We start from the raw sequence: 14,078 nt of genomic DNA, 5'->3' as shown, positions 1-14,078 counted from the left end.
TTCTTGTTTTTCATATTTTTTGACGGATACCCTTCAAATGGGCTGTTCATTGAAATAGTAGTGCTGAGTGCAAGTACTTCAAAATAATAAAAAAAAACACAACAAATAAATTCGAAAAAGTCACCATCGATCACCTAATCTATTAAATTAAATATTTTGATGAAAGAAATGTTTGGAGCTTTGAAAAATCATTGTTTGCTCCAGTAGAGGATAACTAAGATATTGATTAAAAACTAAAGCCAAGAGGTATAATGGAATTGAAAACTAAGTTGAATGTGCTCTTACAATTGCAAATAATCATTTTAACTAGAAGAAGATTCCTTAAAAATGATCTTTTATGAGAAAAACGTATCTTTTAGAGGTTGGTCGGAGATGGTCGAAGGCAAGGTCAAGGTCTTCAATATCCTTAAAAGTTATGAAAACAATTTTATATCGCTCTGTAAGTGTTATGACAGCTCGTTGACGACTGACTAGACATTATTTAATTGCAAGAAGTCCCAGAAAGCTACGCGTTTGGTTCTGAAGGTATAGGGGTGTACGGCTAAAGTTCGCAAGAACGCATTGGCTGAGCTGTGTCCCAGTGACAAAAAAATACTTTTGACTGATGAGTGTAAAGTTGTATAATATGGTAAAAAAAAGGACAAAAAATAATAGGTTTGGCGTTCACTGGCATCAGATTAGTATACAAATTCTTGAAAAAAACAGTATTGGGAATGAAAGCCCTATCAGTTTCAGCCCATACGAAGTGCTACTTCTTATCCTCCTAGTTGGAGCATTTTACAAAATTGTGTGGGCCAGCATAATTTTTCATACATTACATTCATATTCCAGTTGAAAAAAACATTTGAAAAGGAATTTTCAACAAGATAATGAATACTCAAGAAAGCTCGCCAATTGGGAGGGGAAATTGGGTTTCATCTGAAAAGATCGGCGTTTTTCGATGTTCAAATCAGTCCCTGGATCTGAATGTTAACAAAATCTTATAGGGGAATGCCAAATGCATTATAATAATAATAGCAATTCCGGCATCCAGAGCAAAGTAAGAGCCAGTGTTTCCAAAATTATTGGCTAAAATCCTATTGAAGCTTGGGCAGGACCTTATTGATTTATTCCATGCGGGAGTAAAGAAATAATAAAATCAAAATTAATAAAATACTAAATATTAAAGACCAAGAAACATGTAGGGCATAAAAGATGGGTATTAACTAAAGTTTCGGTTTTTATTTTTCGATTTTCAAAAAATTCACTACTATTTCATTGGACATCACTTTTCATGGGTATTTTTTATGGGTATTATATTATATTCTATTAGGGTATTATTTATCATGTAAAACAATAACATGGCGAAGGTTCCTTCGGGTTTCTAAGAGTACATTTTAAGCTTTCTAAAAAGGTACTTGTTTAATTTTGATGATTGAAAATGTCTTTAAAATAGTTTTGAAAGTCTATCTTGAAAGTATGTATGTACATCAACTGTGGCAGAGTCTACAGCGACTCCGCTTCATTTAGTTTCGTTGAAATATGAGTACTTAAATAAGAAATGGCAAGGGGTAGAGAGGGAATGTCCTTTTTTCGCCATGGCAACACTTAACGATTTAAGAAAAATGAATTCTTGTTTCAATATCCTTGACGTGGCCTGGAATGGAACTCGGACTCGGACACGGTCACGGACACTGAGTGTCTAGGACGGCAATGGAAAGGGCGATGAAAATGGCAATGTCAATGGCGACGGGTTATCCACTGTTGCCATTTGAACAATATTTTATGTAAAGTCCTGACCCAGGACCGTTTCACAATACGTTGTAACCCGTTCGCCAGCTCCTCCCTTGGCGGCTTTAATTTAAAGGCAAAAGGTAGCAGATTACTGATTCCCCTCGACTGAGGTGCTCTACCTACTTTGATTTCGTTTCCCGTGCTTAGAGTTAATATTTGTGCACCGTCGATTTTTCCCTGTAGTGCCTCCTCCTCAGCATTGAGCCCCTCCCACAATCCTCTATTTTTTCTTAGATTTCGTTGCTTCGATGTACCAAGGACGGGCTCCCAAGATCCACGTTCACATCCAGTAATAACACTACTCGACAAACTCGAACTTTTTTTTTCCTTAAGGAACCATGGAACCGGTAGTCCTTTTTCATAGGTAGTATCTTAGATTTTGTTGTAAGAAACATTGACATTACCTTCATATACATTTACATCACTTCTCTAAACCCCTAAACCGCACACTGCATAGGCACTGCAGAGGCAGAGGCCGCACACTGCAGAAGCAGAGTGTGAATGAGAGAATTTGCAATCTGTGTGATCCGATAGATATGGTCATTCCCTACGGAATGTCGTTATTGGAATTCTTGTATCTTCAAAACTGTGGATACCGCAGATTTTCGCGATTTGAGGGGGCGGAAGGGGGCTGGGCGAAATTTTGAAATACACTTGTAGCAGTAAGAGCATACAGCCATCAATATGCAAAATTTGGTGGCTCTAGCTTTTATTGTCTCTGGACGGACGCTTAATCGACTCGGTTATTGATGCTGATCAAGAATATGTTACTTTGTGGGGTCGGAAACGCTTCCTACTGTGTGTTAAATTTTTTCCTCACAAATACAATATTCCCTATTTACTCTTCGAGAACCGGGTATAAAAATATATCATCAGACCATCTCTAAGCTGGTTGGGTTCCTTGCGGGAAAACGTGTCGGGTAGTGTAATCGAGATTGCCACTCCAAATGGAGCCAGGAGGCCATTACGGCCTGTTATCGCACAAATCCCATAATTCCATTTTTGTTTTAATTTCCGCTATTAGACGTAAATTGAGTTTCCATTGCAAATACATTTCCATAATTGTGTGCTTGTGTGTGTTAGTGTGTGTGTGGCCGTGCTTCCTCTCTATCCAGGCTTGCAGCTTCGGTATGAGGGAATAAGTCCAACGCCCTTTAGGTGAACTGTCCCACTGGGTCTGCCATCTGCTGATGCTGTTCGTCCTTGCGGTAGCCTTCAGCTCGGCTCTTGTCGCCTCGCTTCCGCCCTGCGCGGCTGCATCGATCTCTGATCTCTCTCTTATTAGCTCCCTGAGTGGGACTTGCCCCGCGATGACCAGCGCTGCTTCGTCCGACACAGTTCGGAACGAGCACGCTATCCTTAGGGCACACAGCCTTTACGTCGCCTCCGCACCTCGCATGTAGGTCTTCACCTGAGCGGCTTTCGCCCACGCGGGCGCGGCGTACAGGATCTGCGACGTCACAACACTCGTCAGGAGCTTCCGCGTTGCCTGCTTCGGGCCTCTGGTGTTGAGAAGCATTCGCAAGAGCGCTCCTGCGGTTCCGCTGGCCTTCCTCTGCACGTACTCCAAGTGCTCCTTGAAGGAGAGGCGAGTGTCGATGAGCACCCCGAGGTACTTGATTACCCTCTGCGAGCGTATCGTGGTGCCACCGACCTGCACACTTGCTGTCTCTACAGTTTTCCGGCTCGATATGAGCACCGCCTCAGTTCTGCGCTGCTAGGTCCAATCTGGCGACCATAAGCCACGACTCCACGGCTCGGACGGCCGCGTTGGCTAGCTCCTTCACTGCGGTGAGGTGCTTGGCCACCACCACTATGGCGACGTCATCCGCAAACCCCACCATGCTTGTTGTGTGTGTGTGTGTGTGTGTGTGTGCGTGTGCGTGTGTGTGCTACGGGCTCAAATCATCGCAATCATATGTGTGTGTGCATACATACATATGTACATGTTCGACCTATAGCGACTACTAACTCGGCCCACTCGATTCGGTCAGATCAGTGCTGCTCAAGAATTTCGATGAAGGCTATACCGCATACCACGTATCCATGGCTGATGCTGCTGCTGGCCGCGACCATGCCGCTACCACGAGCCACGGGTGGGTCCTGCCGCGAAGCTCAGCTCTGCTGCAACGGGCGCGACTCTTCCTGCGTGGTGCAGAAAGACCCCGTCAATGCCATCATCGAAAACTTAAGTGATAAGCCTTGCTACTGCGATCACGCCTGCCTGAAACTGGGCGACTGCTGCGACGACTTTAAGGACCACTGTGGGGGTGAGTACAAGGCATAGGACTTATGTATCCTATGTTTCTGCGATTACAATTTGCAACACAAACATAATTCTTAAACTTATGATAAGAAATGATGGGTCAGGGCATCGTTTCCAATACCCTGCCATCAAAAGGCTCCATATAAGTAGAGTTGCTGTTGAATATCGTTAATATTTTGAACTTCCGTTAGAATAGATTAAATAGGATAAATATAAAATTATAATAATAGTTTTTACGAAACCAAATGTGTCATTTTTCAGTCTTTTATTTTTGAATATGAACGGAGTGAGAACAGGTATTTTTTTAAGTTTAACCATGTTGGAAATATGTATTTTTGATTTGACCGGAGTTGGCAGTCCGAAAGTAGACTCCGAGGGGAGAAAAAATAAAATATTGGACAAGAGATGAAGCGTGTGCGTGAGAAAGAAGAGTTAAAAAAAACAAATTTGGTTTTTTTCTGAAGTATTTTAGACGACAAATTTGGACGCCGGTAGACAGTATGGTCTATAAAGTAGGATCAACGCGGTCCAGCGAGTGACAATTCGGTCGTTCGAGCCGGATAACCCAACTCCTGCCTCTTTGTTAGGTGAGTTAGTAACAACAATAGTTTTTTTTCAAGCTCTCAAGCTGTATGGGGTATGTTTGCTTATTTCTGGAATTAGGTTATTTATATGATATATTATCCAGTGGAAATTCAGATCACATATAGCGTATTGGGAAAAATTAACGAGTGGATCGAGAGTGGCACTTACATATGTCACTAATGTGACTAGTGTCTAATGTCAATAAATTAAATATGTACATACTATATGGCATTTTGGAGAGAGCACACAGTGGGAGCTAAAAAAACATGTACCTATGTTCTGGCTACAGTCGATTTTAAAATCTATTTTTATACCCAGTACTCGAAGAGCAATTAGGGTATATTGTATTTTTGAATAAAGTGGATGTATGTAGGTTAGGTTAGGTTAGGTTGATTCGGTTGTCGAGATTTCACAATCGCGACACACTTAGGCCGGATTCGGCCCGTTGTGATTCTATCTTCTCCCGCTTTGTACGATGTCAGCAGTGCTCCCATGCAGATGCTTTCACAAAGTTTGCTATCTTCCTGGGGCCTATAGTAGCCATTTCTGAAATGTCGTTAAGAAAAGGTGAGCCTTGATATCTTTGCCTCCCTCTACTGAGAGCCGGACAGGAGCAGAACAGATGTTCTACTGTCTCCTTCTCGTCCTCGACTCTACAGCTACGACAGAAGTCGTTATAGGGGGCACCAAGCCTATTTGCGTGTTTGCTTATTAGCCAATGTCCTGTGAGGGAGCGAGTGACTACGCTGCATATATTTCTGCTGAGTTTACACAGCTCAGCGGTGCGCTTTTTCGAGATGTCTGGCCACGCTTGTCGGGTGATGCGACATCTTGGGACCATTTGCCATCTGTTGGTTGTTTGCTGGGTATAGTACTCTTTTATTTTGAGCTTGCAAGTGGCATACGTATTTCCTCCTTATCTTGGTTAAGGGGGAGTGTGGTGCCGGATCTGGCCAACTCATCTGCTACGCAATTGTCTTCAATGTCCTAGTGTCCCGGGACCCATATTATTCTTATAACATATTGCCCTGCCATCTCATGTAGAGATTTGCGACAATTTGCCACTGTGGTCGAATTCGACGAAATCGCGTTTAGTGATTTAAGTGCCGCCTGGCTGTCACTATAGATATTTAGGTGAGTAACCGCGACGGAGGTCTCTTGAAGGCACCTCACCGCCTCATTTATCGCAATGACTTCCTCTTGGATGACACAGCAGTGATCTGGAAGACGGAATGAATGCCTCATATTTAGTTGCTGGAGTAAGTTTGGATCCATCAGTAAAGATGTTTATGGCCCCCTTTGGGCCAGGTGTGCCCTCGAGCCATTCCTCTCTGCGGGGGATTATAGCCTCGAAGGGGGTAGCTGTGTACTCTCTGGGAACACAATTATCAGTTCTATGAGGTAATATGTTAGTGTCCCTAAAGATCGCCGAGCGGCCATAGGGTCGTGACGTGTAGCGTGCAGGTGTGGGATAGCTGTATTTTTACCCAAACTAGTACAAAGAGATTTCGTGTGCACCTCTAGTTATGCTCTAGCTAAGCTCGACGGATTGTCGGGTTCGTACTGACACACACTCGCATAATGTTTAAGGTGCCCATTTAAAAAGAATCAAAAATCAAAAGGCAGAACACCGGTTAAACTGAACTGAGTGTATGGAAAGTGGATTAATTATTTGTGGTTGAGGAAAAGGGGGATGTTGACATCAACTACTCTATTCAAGTCACGGGAAACTCAGGTGTCGTCGAGAATCCCTCTTCTCTAGCCTCCCAACCTATGCCATACTGGTAAATCGAACCGTATAGACCCTAGAACAATCTGGCAGTTTTCATCCTACCACTTTAATACCCTTACTCCTTTCGTAATCGTTGAGCTCAAGGATGACGTACGTGCTGGTTTCTGGGGAAAAATAGAAGGTATTAAAAATATATGCACACGAACGTACCTGCAAGTACGATTTCAATTTATTATTTCATACCCACTCTTTTCTACAAACAATCATGATTCCCGATGCTTGAATATACATATATATAACTGCCAGAGAATTGGCCTTAAAATGGCATATCGAACTTAATCCCAGAAAATGTGCAAAGTAACACAGCATAACTCCGGAAATCTGTCTTGCTGTTGGCGGTGGCTCCTCTGTAGTCAGGTCCGTCAAAATCACGCCCAATGTTCTAGCTCTGGACACTGGGCTAAAATGTGGCACATCCGGCTTGATGTCAATCTGCCGCTTACATAAGCACTAAAGTGCTCGACAAACTGGTCTTCTCAGTGGAGCTGGTGAAAGGTTCCGAGGCGCCGCCTTACGCGCTGAGCTTCCTAAGGGTTGCTACGCCTCACTTATGTTGACCCAAGTCAGAGGTTTTCGGGGCTCGGCGTTTCGGAGCAGAAGAGGGGAGAATCGAATTCTACTCCTTGTAGATTGGGGGATCACTTCGGTGATACGCCTCTCGTGGAGCACCCCGTCTATGTACTTATACGCACTTAGGCTGCAACGTCGAAACGGGCTCCTGACCTCTGTCCTATAAACTTAATTTACATAAATTACATTGATCTGTTTTCGCTTCCTACGGCCGACGTACCTTGACTGGTTATTTTTCGCACTTGGTAGTAGGACAGAGATTCCTCAGAATATACGGTTTTTGCAAAAAAATTGCACCGCGAGGGATTTCGTAAGTTATGTGTAGGTTACGTATATATATATATATACTGCTTGACACAATCACGTCGCTTTTCTTTGATCGACTCTTTGCTAATAACTCTAGCGAAACTCATCTAAGTTAAATTTTTCTGTACAGAACATAAAGCTCAAAGATCGGATGATGTTTGAGAGCTTTAACGGGACAATCGTATGATCTTTCGCTGAATTGAGTGAAATTTCGGTCAAACGTCAAGGGCAAATTCTATGCTCTCGATACCTTACTCTCTTCTTTAAGATAAGCGCACGCTCTCGATTGCACGTGCTAACACTGCAGCGAATCTCTTTCGTAAGCTCAGCGTAAAGCTTGGGCCCATGGTACAATTACTAATAGGTAACGTCGTCAGCTGAGTGGAGGAGCACCAGCTTATTATCCACGCTCTCTCAGCTCTCAGAGAGTCAGGCGCTAGAGAGAGATAGCAAACGTTTTACGTTCAGCACTCTTCGTTTTTATTGTTTCTGCTGATAGCAAAGTAAACATTAGGAGAGGCATAGCAAAAAATATTTTGCAGGCATGTTTGTTTGTAAAAAAGATGTAATTGAATAAAGATTCAATTACATACACATTTCATTACACATACAAAATAGAATAGTAGTTGCATGAATATTTCATTGTCTTCCGCTTACGTCTTCATTCGTAAACAATGAAGAACAGAAGAAGACAATGCAAAAATCGTGCGCTACACAACCTCTTTCGTCGACGTTTGGCAAATGACTGACAAGCTGGTGTTCCTCGAATGAGAAGCACTGTGGTGAATCCGTCACCTATTAGTAATTTCACCATGCTTGCGCCTACCGTCCACTTTCGGAGTTCTCTTTCGGAATGCACTTTTAAGCGCTACTGAACATGCAATTATGTTTATCAGTGATGCTCTGCTGCAAGGTCTATGCCCTACAGGCATAGGATGGCATTTAGTGCATCATTTGTTGTGGTGCGGAGAGCGCCACTGATGCAAAGAGTGGGCTTTTGCCAGTTGAGCGGTAATTGTCTGGATGTAACGCACAGACTGGAAAAGTATCCAAAATTTTGAAGATAAAAGAAAACTAAAAAAGCTATTGCATAAGGAAGGACTATATCTATCAGATCGCCGAATTGGGATCATTATTACAACCAGAATGAAGAAATTCATTTGCAGTGGCTACCCCCACCTGGTCCAGCAGCTTTGCATATTTTGTGCACATTCTCTCATTCCACACTTTGCTTCGTGCAGTGCGTGGTTCTTCTGAAGGGGGGCGAGGTAAATGAACGTGTTGGCTTGAGAAGTAATGTAGATGACATACATATGTATGTATGAAGAAAATATGTCCAAATTTTAAAATTTGAAAAAACAACCAATAAGGTCCAGATGTCCTACTGAGTACCGGGTAATAAAGTTGTGACGTAAAAAGCGTCTCACGCGTCTCTCTTCGTTACACGTTATGATACATTTTAGAGTCTTTGAAACCAATTTAGACAGCCTGCTGATCTACCTGGATCTTGAATGCTTTACTTTGAAAGCGACACAGTTAGTTGGTCTTGCTGGTGGGTTGTTGCAGGAGTTTTTGGGGCATGAAATTCAGCTATCTAAGCACATATTTTGTACAAACATTTACATATGTACATATGCACATATTTATGTACTTAGGCGTAGAACTGGATTTAATTACTCAAGACACTCAGGATATATTAAGTTTTTTATGTTTTTTATATTAACTGGAAAAAATAAACTGCTGTTTACGCTCCTGAAAATATTAAAAATCGCAAACAAAATGCGATAAATGACGACTTCCGCACCACAGAGCAAGTAATCACTTATCCTTTTTTGCAAGTTTTTGTGTGGTATTTTATTTCAGAGTTCTGAATCGGTGGAATTGTCTTATCATACGGCTGTGCAGTAATCCGCTTCTTGTTATTTTCTCGACGACCCACCCCAGTCCCATTGTTGTGCTGCTACTGAGATTATGTACAGTCCCTGCCCACCAAATGTGCGGAGCCTCTAAGGCGCTTTGGGCGCTATTTTACATTTATTCTACTACATATTTTTAAGGATAGAAACTGCAAACTTTTCTGCTTTTATTATTTTAATAATGCTTTAAGTTATTGTAATGCTTTTGTATTTGTATTGTTGCTTTGTATTGTAATAATGCTTTAAGTTATTGTTAAAAAATTGTTACTTTTATCTTAAAAGCATTTTAAAGTGTAATTTTAAATAGAATTTCCTCATAGAAACCAAACAACATTGCCCACTTCAGATATAAAGAATACATTAAATTGTAAACGTTAAAAAAGTCGACACTGGATTGTAACACAAATAATAAGGATACTTGGTTTTCCCATCTATAATTTATTAAGAGAATAAAGTTTGTGTGACTTTTCGACATGTTTGAAAGTCTAGTAGAGAAATCTTCTCAGAACCAAGATAAGTACGAGCATAAAAGTTAAATTAAAAAAAATTTAAAAAATATGTCATGGTAATCAACATGTACATATGTACAAATTAACTTAATGTCGTATTTGGTCCGAGCTGCGGTATGCGTTGCGTTGGCTCCGGCGGCAGCGATCGGGTTCCCGTGGCCCGCTCTTGTAGCGGGGGACGGTGGTTGCGGTTGGCAACTGAGTCTTCTACCGAAGATTATGTTGAGAGGGTAATTGCCCTCTATTTCGTTGGCCCTTAAGGCTCAACAATATGATTATATCAATACACGTTTTACGACTCGTGTCGGAGTTGATATGAACGCTCCGTTCATTTATTCGTCCAATTCTAAACTAAAGCTTACTTCTAAACCTACACCGAAACCTAGCCGGCGAGCCGTCCGCGCTCACAAGAGATAAGAGCCNATGACCTTTTGCAACTTGATTGAGGAGTTCCTTCGACTCCAGCATTGATGCAACAGGATAAGGCCACAGAGCTTGAGGCTGACCGCAATGAACCAGGTCTTGGGTGACCCACCGGATGTCATGTCGCTTCTAAGTTCTTGGATGGCCCTTAGATTGTGCTCGTTCATCGATTGTAGTCGTGGTAGGCTTAGGATTTCACCGTGCCCCGTTATTGACAGCAAAGGCGAAGCTACGATTCCTGGAACTTTCCTCAATGCTTTGTTGAGGTTTAAGAACAGGGTGCTGTTGATCACGGTTCTGTCTTCGAACGTGATGAGGTGGGCCTCTCTTGTCGTCCTTAGGGGTCCGTTGTCAACGCTGACCGTTGCTCGCTGCCCATTTATGATGATTATGCCATCGTCCACTACTACAGCATTGATGCAACAGGATGGTGGTGGCCAGGTGGCTGGGTTGCGTGCGTCATGAAGCAGAGCCGCCGGCGTGTACTTCGCGACATAAAGATAATTTTAACCTGGGAGCATTCTACTTAAATATGAAACGAAAAATTTTTATATTTTTACATACTCCCAACAAATAAGCTACTGGGACCTCTGTGAGCTGTTCGGTAAAAATAGTTTTAGGTCTTAGTGGGATATTCGCTTTGGCAAGTGTGATCGTAATCATGAGATTTGGACTACCGAAATTAGCATCCTGTTTCTGCGCCTCTGTGTTAATCAGTACTCAGTTAATCAGTCTATGATTCTACAAGCTGCTATTTTTTCGAAGCCCAACTCGTCGGGGGTACTTGCTACGACCTTTAATGCTGTTATCAGGAAGTCTAGGCTTCTGGCCATGTATCATTAAAGCGGACAACGGATTTTTTATGTTCTATATCTGAATGTGGGAACAACTCCAACATTTTAACGGTATAAAAGGCGGTGATCCGCGCAGTTGTAGTAGAAGGGAGTAGGAAGAGTATTCCGTCAAACCTGCGGGAATGATACCTTAAATCTGTAAAACAAAAGTTTGAATTATTTCAGATTGTCCTTATGGACCACCCTCCCCTTAATTAGAACTGCCGTTCCAAGGTCCGCTTGTACCCGTTCTTCTGAGTACAGCGGGGTTAGCTTGTTCCCTAGTCTTTTGTTATTCCTTGGGTAAACCTTTTCGCCCACTTCAAAGACTCTGTTCTGCCTCGAAATGTTAAAAGGAAGCGCCTCGTTAGAGGTCGAAAAAACTTGAATTCTCTTCAGTATCATCTTTTTGAACTCGGATTTTACCGAGCCTGNTAGATCTAGGGTAGTAAAAAATCTTGCCTTTCCCAAGTTCGCTAGAATCATGGGTATGCTCGGCATAGGGTATCGATCGGCAATTGTTCGCTCGTTCAGTTTTCTGAAGTCGATTACCAGCCGCTTTTTCCTGTTGCCTTTGACGTCAGATTTCTTTTTGTCTACAACCCAAATTGGGCTGTTGTATGGCGACCTAGATGGCCTGATTATGCCGTCCTTCAGCAGTTCTTTGACTTCTTTGTTAACGAAGTCTGCTGCTCCCATAGGGTAGGGGTATAATTTCGAGTAGACTGGTTCGTCATTCACAGTTCGGATGGTGGCGACAACTGAGGTGTTAAAGGGAAGCGCCTCGTTAGAGGTCGAAAAAACTTTAATTCTCTTCAGTATCATCTTTTTAAACTCGGATTTTACCGAGTCTGGGACCACCAGGTCATCGACTTTGGTGAAATTTACGTTGTCACAGTTATGGAACCTAAGTTGTTCAGTTACGTTTCCGTATCTGATTCTTCCGCTGCGCAGGTTCAATGCCGCTCCCGCTCGCGTTAGCAAATCGGAACCTATAATGGCATCGAACGTAGCTAGAGTGTCTAACAAAAAAAATGGGGCGTTTTGCCCGAAAATATTCATTAGGCACTTGTTTTTTATTTCAGTGGAGCCATGTATCGAGCTCACCGTGAAGGGGGTGTCGACCGAAGTTACGTTTTTCAGCTCCTTTATGGGCTTTACGTAATTTTTAGCCGCACCAGTGTCGATTAAAATTTTTAGTGTTTTGCCAGCCAACTGTCGCTCGACGAACGGCAATTGGGAGCGCTCACTAAAAAAATTCAACAGGTCGTTGCCGCTAGCCGAATCACTTTCTTCGTCAATTTCCGCAACCGCGGCCTCGGCTAAGTTTGCATATTCTTGTTCCCCTTGGTTAGGGGCCTGCTGTATTATATTATTTATCCGTTGGCGTCTTTGCCCAGATATACGATCTGACGTGTTCCGCCTTTTCTGAGCTTCGCCCTGTGTGACGTCGCTCTGTGGTTTCCCCCAATTGGTCTGTTGCCTAAACCTAGACATCGATGGGTCAACTTCCATAGGCTGCACTTGGTTTTGTTGTGGGGCCTCTTTATCGTTTGGCTTTGGCCAAGGATCGCCCTGTTGCTGCCTATTTTGATTACTTTTTCCCACAAAATGTGGGTTCTTTTCCTGACCTTTACCTTGTCTGGCCTGGGCCCGATGACCCTGTCTATTGCCGTCGCCTGAATGGTTTTTATCCTCGATCACCTTTGCATACGTAGCGGCAAATGCGCTTCTCTCAATGCTATTTTCGGCCTCGCGTGCTAGAGCTAAGGCGGATGGCAAATCCTTGGGCTGTGCCGGGAGAACGAACAATTTTAGCGGCCTCTTGAGGCCCGCTATGAATGCGTGTAAAGCATCATTCCTAATTTCCTCGTTGAGAATGGTAGCTGCCTCCTCATTATGAGTCATGACCACTTTGTTAGTGACGAGCGTGAGCTTTCTCTCGACTTCGTCATAATATTCCATTAGATCGGTTTCACCCTGCCTAACCATTTCCAAGTGTTGACGTAATACTCGTAGGGATGTTTTGTCCGCATATGTGCAATCGAGTCTAGCTATGATTGCATCAAAATTGAGCACCGTGTTGTGCGATGTGAGCAATGCTCGAGCTGTTCCACAGATTTTATTTTTTATGATGGCCACAGCCTCGTAGTGTGTCTGACTACCAGAGTAGTTTTTGAAAATTTCGTACGCATCTAGAGCAGATTGTCTCCAAGACACATATTCCTCATGATTCCCGTTGAAAGTTGGTACTGATTTTATGATATCTAGTTTCACTTCACATTTTATACTAGTGTCAATGGTCACTCTCTTATAAGTTTCCACATGAGGGACACCTACAGTTAGAGCGCTCACACTATTTCTAACTTTTTCGAGTTCCCTGCTAAATTCTGCACTCAGTCGTCGTTCCTGTTCGACGAGGGCTGTGTTGATTGCGCCTTCTACTAACGCTTTTATCATGGCTGGATCGTTTTTAAATTGATTCTGTACTGTTCTGAACACATGAACATTCGTTCTTAATTTCTTACACGTTATTTCTTATGTGTTAACTTATATATTCTTGATCAGCATCAATAGCCGAGTCGATTGAGGCATGTCTGTCTGTCATTCTGGCTTTAACATTGATTAAATCTGATCCCACTTCGGTGATCTGATAGATATGGTTCTTTCCTACGGAATGGCATTTATATCTTTTATCTATTTATACCCGGTACTCGAAGAATAAATAGGGTATATTGTATTTGTACACAAAGTGAATGTATGTAACACACAGAAGGAAATGTTTCCGACACCATAAAGTATATATATTCGTGATCAGCAACAATAGCCGAGTCGATTGAGCCATGTCTGTCTGCCCGTCTGTCCGTCCGTCTTGTTGAGCGCCTGGATCTCAGCGACCCCAAAAGCTAGAGCCACCAAATTTTGCATTCAGACTTCTGTATGCTCAGACTGTTACAAGTGTATTTCAAAAATGAGCCACGTTCCCTTCCGCCCCCGCAAAGGGGCGAAAACCTCCCAAATCTACAATTTTGAAGATAAAAGAAAACTAACGAGAAGGGACGTGTGAGACGCTTCTTACGCGTCACAACTTTTATACCCGGCACT

At 42.7% G+C, this 14,078-nt stretch overlaps 1 protein-coding gene across 2 annotated transcripts in view; it reads left to right on the top strand.

Annotated features, from left to right (window-relative positions):
* The window catches only part of LOC117591287 (thrombospondin type-1 domain-containing protein 7A), a 178,337-nt gene that overhangs the window by 2,073 nt on the left and 162,186 nt on the right, over window positions 1-14,078 (top strand). The window contains exon 2 of one of the 2 annotated variants that reach the window (XM_034284487.1): window positions 3,735-4,043. In XM_034284487.1, the coding sequence (XP_034140378.1) occupies window positions 3,791-4,043 (253 nt within the window). In that variant the 5' untranslated portion in view covers window positions 3,735-3,790. Of the gene's footprint in view, window positions 1-3,649; window positions 4,044-14,078 lie in introns of those variants that run through there. The other variant, XM_034284486.1, reaches the window with a different exon arrangement.

Source organism: Drosophila guanche, unplaced genomic scaffold (assembly GCF_900245975.1).
Source record: "Drosophila guanche unplaced genomic scaffold, DGUA_6, whole genome shotgun sequence".
NCBI lineage: Eukaryota > Metazoa > Arthropoda > Insecta > Diptera > Drosophilidae > Drosophila > Drosophila guanche.
This window is presented reverse-complemented; position numbering and strand designations above follow the sequence as displayed.